Source organism: Plectropomus leopardus, chromosome 12 (genome assembly GCF_008729295.1).
Source record: "Plectropomus leopardus isolate mb chromosome 12, YSFRI_Pleo_2.0, whole genome shotgun sequence".
In the NCBI taxonomy this organism is placed as follows: domain Eukaryota; kingdom Metazoa; phylum Chordata; class Actinopteri; order Perciformes; family Serranidae; genus Plectropomus; species Plectropomus leopardus.
This window is the reverse complement of record NC_056474.1, coordinates 24,392,880-24,405,473: the sequence shown is the minus strand read 5'-3', so window position 1 is coordinate 24,405,473 and position 12,594 is coordinate 24,392,880. Positions and strand designations below refer to the sequence as shown.

The following is a 12,594-nucleotide window of genomic DNA, read 5'->3' as shown; positions in this document are numbered from 1 at the left end:
TGCAGCTGGCCCATCTCACATATGACGATGTGCATCATTCCACCAGTCTTAAAATAAGTACAGAAAGATCGCAGAGAGCGGCATTTACCACTGCTGCTTTGCATGAGTGAGAGCTGGCAACACTGAGGTCAATGCTACATTATTAGTTGGCTGTTTAGAAGCCAACCATGGCGGCATTGTGCTCTGGCATCCCGAGTTTCACCAGCAGTGAGAGATGACTAGATATTTGAATGTTTTAAGACTAAAATCACATTACTATGATGTTTTCTCAGTAGTGTAACAGAAATAAAAGTTGGCTTTCTGGTTGGATATGCCGCTAACTGCTGCTGAGGAGCCCTCTTTGTGTTTAGTGTTGACAGTATTCCCTGGAACTGATTGCAGCGAATACTCAGTATTACAACTCAAGTAGATCTAGAGTAGGCATGTCAAAATACAGGAAAATTCTGTAATTGATACCAATACCAGTAAATTTCAATGAGTCTCAATTTGATACAACAGTAAAATAAGAAATGAAACAATAAATTCCACATACATAGACATGCACTACTCTATCAAAAACTTATTAGGAAATGTATATAAATATATAGATAATAGATATATAGCATAAATGATTTTTATATATATCTTTCTCTTTGTTTATGTGGTTGAGATGTGTCGATTGGTCTTGGTGGTGTTTGGTTCACCCCTCCTTCACTATGACTGGACAGCAGGATGAAAAAGCGAAGACAGATTCTATCAGGATTTTTTTTTTGTAGGCTGAGACAGAATAGCATCACATTTGTTTCCTGTCAAAAAGCCAGTCTATTTTCTTCCACTGGATTTTGGATATTTTGATATAAACAAACTACACTATGTTCAGATGACCTAATATTGCCACCACTTTAAGGCTGTAAAGCTGCGTTTGGCATGATGATATCAGTATCATAAACGTCAGTTTTATTTAGCCACTTAATAGCAACCATCCTCATTTAAGACACATTAAAGCTTCAAAGTTCACAAGTGGGGTATTTGTGGCGTATATTATATCTTAGAACAAAACGCGAACGTCCCTTCAGCTAGTGTTAACCACAGACCTTATTTTAGGCATCTTACCAAAAACCTGTTCAAAAAACCCTTTGACTTCAAAATGAAGAAACCAGGAGTGGTAATATGCTAACTAATTTTGGGGTTTGGGGACTATATCTTGGGGTTTTCTATGATGAATGCAGCATTTTCCCCAAGTTGAACATTTTTTACTCTAAGCGACCAGAAAATAACACCAAACATGCAGAGCCGAATAGAGCATTTGTAGCATGGTGTAAACATACAGTGCTTCCACTGCAAAGTACTAACAAACTGTCACTGCAGTTGCACTTGATGTTCTTTCGTGCTGGTAGGCATTTTTCTTCTTCTTCTTTCGGCATTTAATGACAGATTAGAACAATTGCAGGTGTACTTGCAGCCCCCTGCAGGTCTGGAAGAATTGCACACGCAGTACCTGCAGCACTGGAGTTGGGTCACGTTTTCAGCATCGATTTGGTACCGAAATATCGGTTCTTGTGACAGACCCAATGTAGACCAAACATGAATATATTTATGTAAAAGTACTGCCCAGTGTACCTTTAAGGACAGAGGGAAACAATTGTTTCATTTTCTCTCATTTTGGATGATTACCTCCCTAAAAATCAATGCAACAGCAGAAATGAAAGCTAGATAGACTGAGGAATTGCATCATGGCTGTCTCCTTTCTCCCCCATTTTGTCTTCTCTCACCTCACTTTCTAACTCCTAACCTCCAGATGCGTCTCTCTCCTCCTCACCCTTTCCCGGAACATCAACTGCCATAATGGATTCAGAGCTTTTCAGATGTTATCTGTTGTCAGGCGCCTCATTTTAAACATCTCGCCGCCAACAACAACAACAACAACAACAGCAACCGCAGCAGCAGCTGAGGCACCATGATGGTGCTCAGCTTTAGATGCAGGGTGCTTCTAACAGAACAGGGCAGCTTCTAATGGACAAACATCCATTTTCATCTTATAGATATCTTTCCTGTAGATGAAGAGAAAATTGGAGGATGAGAGGTTAGGTGGCAACTAATGATTATTTTCATTATTAATGTCTCAATATTCTTTATATTAATCGATTAGTCACAAGAATGTAATTGTAGACATACCCAGAGTTCCCAGAGTTGATGCCCTCATATTGTTTTGTTTTGTCCAAAGCTTTCCAACATGTAAAAGTCTTCACTTTGTAGTTCAGCAGAAAAAAGCCACAAACACTAACATCAGAGTAACTGGATCCGGAAACCTTTCACCAGTGTTTCATTATAGTAATAAGTAACTTGATAATTTTACCAAAATGTGTCAATTAAAAAAACGATAGTTTCAGCCTATGCCATCAAAGTGTATTAGTTTTGTCAAAAACAATCCAAATTTTACAAGTGTTCAGTTATTAGCCAAAAAAGCCATAAATTCTGACATATGAGTAACTGCAACCAGCAATCATTTCCCAGTGTTGTTTGATGATTAACTTTCATGATAATTATCATCAAAATTCAGTTAAATTATTACATTTTCTTTCCAAATGTTTTGCTTAATTTCTCTCTAATTTCTTTTTTTTAATCTTGCAAATAAAAAAAAATAGCAGGTGATGCCTTCAATTAGTTTTCTTTTTGTCCAAAACAGTTAATAATTTTAAAGTATTTAATTCAGAATTATATAAAGCAGAAAAAAGGGCAACCAGTCCGCACATTTTAGTAATTCTGACCAACATTGTTTGATATTCAACTTAAATTATCATTTAATCATAATTAAAAAATAAATAGTTTCAGCACAATGAAGAGGCATAGAAAATTTGAAGTTGAGTTGAAACCATTTAATTTTGGTTATCCCGAATTGCAGCAAGCAGCATTTGTTCTGAGTGATACAGTGAATCCTAACAACAAATACAAAACAAATGCTTTTTTAGCTAATAAATTGAACACACAGGTATATATTCTCCCTACACAGTTTTAAATGCACACAGTAAACACAATTGCACCCATGCCTCATCATACTGACGATAGCGTGCACTATGTGTGTGCATACATGAAAAATGTGTCCATTCAGGCAGCTTGCATAAAGAGAGCTGATGTGAAAGAAGAAAAGAGGTTTTAGTCAAGGTGACATGCTGGGCTTAGTGTGCCTTAATGGAGCTGCAGTACATCCAATGATTTTGTTACTATAATGGCTTTATTCCTTCTATTTTTCACCTCTTTGTACAGTTAAGAAAGTGCAATTAATAACTTAGAAAGCTAACAGAATATGTTATGTAGACAGCTTTAGACCCTCGGGTTTTGCAGGCACTCCAGTCAGGTTTTTTGAGGTTGGCATGGCATGACTCATCCTGTGAGAGAGAGAGCTCTGTCGAGGGTTACACGGCAGACAAAATGCAACCGCTGAAGTGGAAAAAGCACTCACTTCTTGAAATCGGTCCAATGACCCAAAAATCTCCCACACTTTTTACTGTAGTCTAAAAGAGGCTGTCATTACCTGGGAGACACTCAGCTTTAAAATAATATACATAAAACTTTCACTCATTGCACGTTTTTTTGTACAGCAAAGCTAATCTCTGCTTGAGTCATTATCAGATTTTTTACGTGCATTTGTGTTTCTTTGAAGCCTTTGAAACCTGAGCAAATCGGCTTGTTTCCTCTCAAAAACACAGGAAGAAGGCAATGAGCAATGAAAAAGGAAAATGACTAAACAAAATTAGCAAGAAATTAGTGAAAAGTTCAAGAAAATTATCTGAAAATTCCTTTTTTTAAAAAAAAAAAAAAAAAGCAAGAAAATAGAGAAAGATGAACAACCATGGAAATAACCAGAAAAAAGTGCTTTGACATTTTAATAATTATGTAACATAATTTCAAATATGTATTATCATGATAAAAATAGCTTTCTCCCCAGCGTTTTTCTTTTTTCCTTTTACATTTTTAAAAATAATTTCCAAATCTATGTATGTCTATATGTGAAATATTTCTTAAGGAGAAAAGGACAATCAACAGTGAAAAGAAAAAAAAGATCCAAAAATGAGCAAGAGATTAGTACAAAGTACAAAAAAAGAAGACAAATAACAAAGTTTAAAAAAAGAAGGAAATGACCTGCAAGAAGAGCTTAAAGAAAGTTATAATTCTGTAATATAATTTTAGAAATGTCATTTTGATAATACAAATAGTTTTACCCTTGCTTTTTTCTTTTTTTCTCTAGCTTTTTAAAAACATTGTGTACATGTAATTTGTGGATGCTCATTGCTTTTTCTCCCATGTTTTTTAAAAAAATCACACCAATTTTCTCAGTGTTCAAAGGTTTAAATACTTTTAAAAGGCAGCACAAGAAAAGTGATGTCACCCCTCAGCCATCACATTTACTAGCTTAACCATCGATTCCAATGATTTGGTCATGTCACTCTCCATTTTATTGCCTCATCACATTACACCATTGACTTATTAAGTGGTCTCCATGGGGCCTTTGTGTCTAACCTGTTGACTTTGACTGCTCCCTTCAGCATCCAAGGCAGCCCGTGACAGCCGGGAAACCCCACTGGCTGATCGAGGTAACTGCTGCATGACATCACCATCTTGGGTCATTAGGCTGTATAGGGAAAAAACATTACAGGCAAATGAGATACTTTCGGTGGCTTCACGAATAGACTGGGAGTCATTTAAGCAATTCATTGCTTTGCCAATGGTCTGTAGCAACAAAACACTCTGTTGGGTTTTCTCTGCCTCTTTCCTAGCAGCTCTCTCCTCTTGAATTTTCATTGTATCTCTCTTTTCTCTGTCTTTGGTACCTCTCTTCACCTCTCCTTTTCACTCCATTCGTCCTCTCTTCCCATCTCGTTCTCGCACGCACACACTTAAGACACACTTAAAGACGCAAATCCTCTTCCCTGCTCCTGGCTCCTACAATAGAGCACTGATCAAAGGCATCCGTCTTTACATGCCTGCCCTGATAGTTCCATAATGGGCCCATAACGTGAACATTCGGCTCCATTGTTTACGCCATTAGTCACACAGGCTTATGGAAAATTACTGCAATGCTATATTGAAAAGCCATCAGCGGTGGCAGCAGTAATGCTGCAGCAACACCGTGCCAAGATGCTATCTATCACACGTGCACGTTTCCTCCCCTCTCTGCACACAGAGCTGTTACGAAACGGCAATCTGTTAGCACGTTGTCATTGTGATGATGAAGGTTTTCTTGAGGACATGATGTGGTGTTTGGCGATGCACAACATGTTTCGACCGTGCATGACACAGCATTAGTTTAAAAGGTGTGGCGACATTGTATAGGATGGTACATTAAATACATGACAACAGCTTAACACATCTCATGACACATTATGGTCATTATCACAACTTCATTTACAGTTCTACATAACACCGTCACTGATGATAGTTATTATCTTAAATTAGCCAAATGCTAATAATTGCGTAACATACCATAACTGATTAAACTCCACAGTGCAACAGAAGGTCGTGTTTATCCAGTCTTAGCACAGGGTTTCCCACACATTCATTTATTTTTGTCAGCCCGCAGCAATTAAAACATCTGCCACCACAGATAGATTTTCTTTTTTTGTTTTTTTTTTAGGCTAGATCATTCATGAGGAGTGCATTGAATATATATTTACAGTCCGATCATTTAAAGCACCGCACTTTTGAAGTGCAGAGCGTACTCAAATGGAGCAGCATGATGCCAGCTGCATTGAAAGTGAAACTTAAACATTCATTTTGAAGGGCCTAAAAATTTTCATTCACTCCTAGCAGCTCATTCATCGATCTGATCTTGTCAGCTCTGAATATATCGATAGATCAGTTATCCACCCCACGATTCACAAACTGCCGCTGAGAAAAAAAATCATGAACAGGTCCAGATTTTAGATATTGTAATATTATAAGTGTTGTCTTTTCTTGTTTTTAAGGCTGCATTACATCATGATGTAAATTTCAGAAATTACCAGACTATTCAAGATGATCTATTATTAACCTTTATCCGCTTAGTTATTATATACACATTGATGATTATTGATGATAATTCTTTAAAAAAAATCATTGTGTACATATTTTGTGAAAGCACCAGTAGTCAGCTCTACAAGATTTCTGCAATATTGATATTGAGTATTTGATCAAAATGATCTTGATATTTGCCGTCTATATCAGCCCTAATCTGAAGCCCAGTTTATATGTTAAAGATTGATATAACAAGACAGTGTCAACTGCAGAGGTGAGCTCGTTATTAATGTCATCAATTTAATGACAAATTATTTGCTCCATCACTGCATTTCAGATGGAAACACGTTTTACTCGTGCTTATGTAAAAAAAAAGCTACTAAGTTTATAATTTATAATATTTTATTATTGATTTAATAATCCAACAGTATATGGGTAGAATTACCCTATCTCCTAGATAAAAATGATAAAAGATAAAAGTGTGCACAGGAGCAAAACAGAGCAAAAGGAAATAAAAACAAAATTTTCATATCACAAATGTACAAATCGGTCATAACAATGAAAAGCTTTCCTATAAAAATATGTTTCAAACAATGATTTAAAAACAATAGAATACTATTATGATTAGAGTATAATCATATTGTACTCAAAAATGGATCGTACGCGTAACGACACCCCTCTTCATGATACTTGTGTACATTTTGCTGATAACGCTTCTGTACTTTTCTCATGTAAATGTAAAAGACCTACACTTGTAATTGAGTGCTTTAACCTGACTAAAGCATCTGAATACCGCTGCCGTTGGTGCATAGTAGTTTTTCGCATAACAGGAAATCATTACAAGAGTTACATAACTTTGTATCATTATTAGCACAATAGGATAGCCTCAGTGATTAATGGTTGCAGCCTGGCGGCGGCAGGCTCGATACTTTTTCTGTGTTGTGTAGCGGCCTCATGGTGACACATACGAGTCAATCAGAGAGGGCCGTTTTACCACAGAACAGGCTCTCCGGCTTAATTAAAGTGATGTTTCAAGCTGCCACCTGGACCATACACACACACACACACATTACAGCCACCCATACAGCACACTCACTCCACGCACACACTCACAGTATACAGTTACATAAACTAAACTGAAGCCTTTCACACATTCCCAACTCAAAAACACACAAGCCATATGGCGCACTTCACACAAACATACCTCAGATGCACAAACACGACTACACAATCTCACATAAGTACACTCACACACGGGCGCACAGATACGTGGAGCGACACGGAGCAGCTGCCGGTGTAATTGCTCGGGGTTGGACGAGGTTATAAATGGTTTCCAGTGGGTTGTGGAGCTCTAATGGGCGAGCCACGTTGTGTTTGACTGTCCAAAAGGGAGAGAGAGAGGAAGAGAGACAGAGAGGGCAGCCGATTAGTTTGGGACAGCAAGTGAGAAGTGTGTATCAATCGATTCTTCCCCTTCATGCTATCATGTGTCAGTGGTGTGTGTTGGCAGTTGAAGGGGTGTGTGCAGGCACATATATAAGGATGACATTTGAGTGAGTACACATGCTGTTTTTCTGTGTTTGTGTGCCTGCACTGACACGTTTCCACCTATAGATGCATCCAGATCTGCCTTCTCTCTAACTCTCTTTCACTCACACACACACACACACACACACCTGCCTTCCTCTCTTCCTCCATGCTGTGCCACAGGTATTTGATATTCATGGTCTATCAGCATGGAGCTACAGCGAGACGTGTCAGAGAGAGAGAGAGCGAGAAAGGGAGGGGAGGACAGGCGAGAGTAAGAGAGAGTGAAAAATCCGAGTTATGAATCGAGGAAAAAAGGGGAACAAAGAGAAGAGAGGACAGCAGAAAAAGGAGGCAGAGAGTGGTGGAAAAATGTAGGAGAGGGGACTGAGCATCTCAGCGTCTTAAAAAATATCTCCAGACCAAAAGTATACATGCGGGTGTGTCCATGTGCGAGAGAGAGAGGGATGAGGGGGAAGATATAGGGGGGAGACAGGGGTTAGTAAATGTAGTGATAGAAAGTAAGGGAGGAAAAGGGAGAGAGAGTCAAGAGTATGAATAAAAAGAGATAGATTATGCTACAGTAGGCAGCCAACAATGCTCTCCACGCCTGAGTTCCCTCGACCAATTACACCCTTCACTGCCTCCTTCTCACCTCTCTCCCTCGCCGCCACCCCCCCAGAAAAAAATCCCCTCAAGCGGCTCTTTCAGATGCCATAAAATCGACAGGTTTGTTTGGCCAAAGTTAAGCTCGCCGCCGCCAACGAGCCCCTAATCGTTCCAGGCACTGCAGAGGAGAGAAGTGTGTGAGTGTGGAGAGGAAGAAAGTGTAAATGAGGAGCATTTTCATTTCATCAATGCTTAAGATTGACTGGAGTGAAAACTGAAGGGTCTGAGGGTGCGAGGCGCACATTAGACGTGCAAAGTGGGAGAGGTTCAGGGGGAGAAGGCAAGTGAGAGAAAAATAACAGAGGGAGAGGGCGGCGAAAGTGGAAGTGATAGAAAGCACCGGGTGAGAAATCAAGACAGAGGAAGAAAGGATATGTGAAACTTAGATGAAGTATACATGTGAAAACCAAACAATGAATCCAACACAAAGTGCCAAAAACTGCAGTATTTTTAATCCAGAAGCGAGTCAAGCCGCCAACCCCCAAGTTAACTTTGAAACCTGAGCAAATTAGCTTGATTTCTTTCAAAAGACATTAAAAAGTACAAGAAAATGACCAGAAAATTAGTTTAAAAAAGAGAGAGAAAATACAAAAAAAACATGAAAATGATCCAATAAAAAGTGCTTGAAAATTTTATAAATTTTGTCAATCATTTTAATTTTATATTTTTTTTATATAATTTTATGATAAAAAGAAATTGTATTAGTCACTAACAAAAATATTGTATTTACCCAGTTTTTCTGTTTTCCTCAGACATTTTTACTTCATTAATTTTAAAAAAATATTTTGTAAGCAACTAATTTCTTGCATACAATGAAACATTTATCACCAAGAAATCAAACCAGTTTTCTCGGGTGTCAGAGGTTTAAATTAGTGTTAAATTCAGCAATATATATGAATTTATTTTAATTTATATTATATATATATATATATATATATATATATATATTTTTTTACCTCCTGCTTTTTGCTATTATTTGGGGTCATTTCTTGTTAGTTTCTCATTGTCTTCATTCCATTCTTTTTAAAGAAGTCAAGCCAAATTGGTTTTAAAGGGTTAAGTATCAAAAGTAATTAAGTATTGAAAGTAAAAGTACAAGTAAATAAGCAAGTGGTCAGAATTTTGAGAATTGTAATTTTTTTCTCAATTTATTCATCTACTTGTTTTTCTATTCCCGTAATGAGGCAACTGACCAAACAAAAAAACTGACCTTGGCTTGAGATTCCGCCAGTTACCCAGGGAACCAGTGTTTCCTGTGATGGTGTGAGACATCTGTCAGGTCGTCTTTTTAACACCACAGAGCAGGCTGAGGTTTTCCAAAAGCTTTGTTGACTTTGTCCACACTAAAAAGCGGGGCTGGTATTTTCAGACTGTTTTGAAAAAGCTCAGCTTCGGGTGACAAACACCAGCCAAAAACAAAGAGGAAACAACAGCTTCCCAAATTTAGCTGGTTTAGAACAGACATATTCTTAGAAACAAACGGGTGTCAAAGGAAGAGAAAAGAAAGAGATGGAGAGACGCTGGAAGTTGGGGGTTAGAGAAGGGAGGTGGCACAGAAAAAAAAAAGAAAATGAGCAGCGGGAGATTTTTTCTTAAGCAAAAGAAAGTAGAGAGCAGTATAAAGAGGCAGGTGAGAAAAGGTGGGAAGTGGAGAAAGACGGAGAGAGGAAGAGCGAGGGATACAGACGTACAGTGATAATGTATTTTTGCTCACTCTTTTTGCGTGTTCCACATGGATTCATCCCTTTCTGCCGGCCTTTCATTCAAACTAGCTCGCTCACTCTGTCATTGTCATCCTCGCGCTCTCTCATTCTTTTCACCCCTTTCTTTTCGGCTCCTTGCCTTTTCACCCTCGCTCTATTTGTTTCCGTCCCCCCTCTCGAGCCCATCATTCCTCTCCCTCTCCTCACCTTCGTTCAGCTCCTTTTACTTTGCGCCTTCTTTCCTCCCTCCTCTGCCTATGTTTAATGTATTTTTGCTCACTCTTTTTGCCGTGTTTCTCTTTCCTGTCTTCATTGTCATCAGTCAGGTCCTGGAAATGTCTTGAATTGACTATATTTTAAGGATGGGCTGAATAATTTGAGGAAAATATCTCATGAATTACAATGCGATTATTGTCTATAAGTTCAGCTCCAGGAATATTTTTACTGACATGATGTTAACATTTTTATCCATTATAAACACATTGTTATTTTCATGATAGAAAAAAAAAGGATATTAGTTGCTAGGTTTTTATTCAACTTACTGCTTTGAAACAAACAAACAAAAAAAAAGAACAAGTCACCCCAGTTAGTGTTTTGTTTGTTTGTTTTTTAAACTGAAAATTAACACATTTTGATGACATTCAACTATAAGTTGGAAAAATTGCTTTAAAAGTGTGATTCTGACAAAACTTTTGTAGGTCATGTTGACAGTCTGCAGTTGTTACCTCTGCACGTCAGCTGCTGGAGCTTAAGTTTAGTTTGCTAAGGCTAAGCTACTTCACAGCTAACTATAATTACCTGGTTTCCCTGTTCAGGACTTTTAATGTAATAATCTTAAAACAGTGATGTGCTGAGAAAACTGCTGCTCACTTTCTATCAACCCTCTTTTTCTTTTGTACACTACCTAAGCTAGCTAACCGCTAACTCCCTGTCAAAAATTACAAGATGGGACTTAGGACTCACCACTGTCTTGTCGTTTTGAAATGCTAAACTACACTTTCTTGCTTTTCAGACATCAAAAGTTATTTGAGTTAGCTTAAATAGTTCATATGACTAACACCAAAAACATCGGCCTACAAAGTGGCAAAGTGAGGCCACCATGTCATATCAATGGAAAGCTTCTGCGGCTCCTCTGAGCTGCAGCCGTTTGATTCTGTGGTGAAATACGGCCAAACTAAAAGTTGCGAATATTTCAACTTTTATCTGTAAATTGTGGCCAGAAAATAGCCGCAGACAATTAATTAGTCCTGTGACTTCTGAGACATGTTGACTTATTTTACAGAGAATTTCTTTGGGCTTGAAGCACAAAAATGTAATAATGTGGCCAGCTGCATTTCACCACTGCCTGGTGTGTTTTTAGCGATACATAACGTTAGCTGCTTGAGCTAAATAACGTTACCTTCACAGACTGAAAGACAACCCTAAAACAGTTGTTTAGTGACAGTTGGAGAGAACAAGATTAAAGGGGTGAAATAAAATAAAAGTTTAGCTTCAAAATGTTTGACCACTTCTTGCTAACATGCTACCAAGCTAACAGCTAAGTACTGTGGGCCTAGCACTCTGTTGGCCTTTCTCAGCTGCAAAGATACTTTATTTTTACAACTTTACAAATTTTTTACTTTTTTTTCATGAAGACTATTGTTGGCGGAGCATAAACAGTTTCATTTCTTAATATTACCAAATCACACAATTAACGCTACAGCTGCATTCACATCAGTATTTGTATTTATTGGCAGCAAAACTAAAGATTAGCAAGTATACTTTCTTTAAAAACTTTTGAAACTTCAAGTCACTGAGTCGAGTCTTCATGTGCTTTGCAGCATAGGAGATTTGAAAATTCAAATCATGAAATGAATCTATTAATGCCATTGTTCACCATGTAATTCCTCATGTATAATTTAATAGCTGTCATATTTTTGACCTTGAAATGACATCCTATTAGTAATCAGTTATATTTTTTTAGTCACAATAATTAATTTCCTGTTTTCTTATTCTGACCATTTGCATTTTAAGAGGATTATGTTGTTCGCTTCTTTTTAATTAATTAGCCTTCAATTAGATTCAATTCCAGGCAGAGTGAATTGAACTTGTGGTTCCAAAATAATTAAATTCCTGTTGTCTTACGTGTTATTATTCTTCAGCTCCTGCCATAAGTTGTGTTTGATATCAAATTGGCTGTTTTTTTCCTGCTTTATTTTTAATTTGATTGCAAATTTATTCCAGGTAGCCTTCATTTGTCTTTCAGAAACATGCAGACACCCTGACAGTGCTCCTCATACTTGCGTTTCCTTTATTTTCCCCCTTCCTTCCTCTATAAATCACAGTTTTGCCCTTCTCCTCCTCTTCTGCCTCCCCCCACCCCCGCTTTGCCTCTCCCTCCATCCCTCTTTCTCTCTACTCCGTTCAACCCAGAGCAATTCCATCTCTCTCCCAGCAAACAAAGGGAGCTAATGACATGCTGACACCGAGCCCGATGATTGAATTCATTAGGCGTGCACAATAATTGCCAGGCGTGAGCGTGCACGCACCCATCTATTCAGAGGACAGCTGTCAAATAACAAGCAAGAGAGAATAGCTTTTTATTGTTGAGCTGGAAGAGAGAGGGAGAGTGAATATAGAGAAAGACTAAGAGAAGCACCTGTTGTGGAGGGGAAGAGAGAGAGAGAGCACTCAGCATGTCAATTAGGCTGCTGTGTTCACGCAGGGCTGCTGGGAAGTTTACTGC

At 38.0% G+C, this 12,594-nt stretch overlaps 1 protein-coding gene across 14 annotated transcripts in view; it reads left to right on the top strand.

Moving 5' to 3' along the window:
• LOC121951641 (partitioning defective 3 homolog) overlaps window positions 1-12,594 on the top strand; it is a 314,689-nt gene that overhangs the window by 176,840 nt on the left and 125,255 nt on the right. For 5 of the 14 annotated variants that reach the window (XM_042498043.1, XM_042498050.1, XM_042498045.1 and 2 more), the window contains one exon: window positions 4,524-4,571. The exons of the other annotated variants lie outside the window; for them this stretch is intronic. In XM_042498043.1, coding sequence (XP_042353977.1) covers window positions 4,524-4,571 — 48 coding nt within the window. The remainder of the gene's footprint in view (window positions 1-4,523; window positions 4,572-12,594) is intronic. 14 annotated transcript variants of the gene reach the window in all.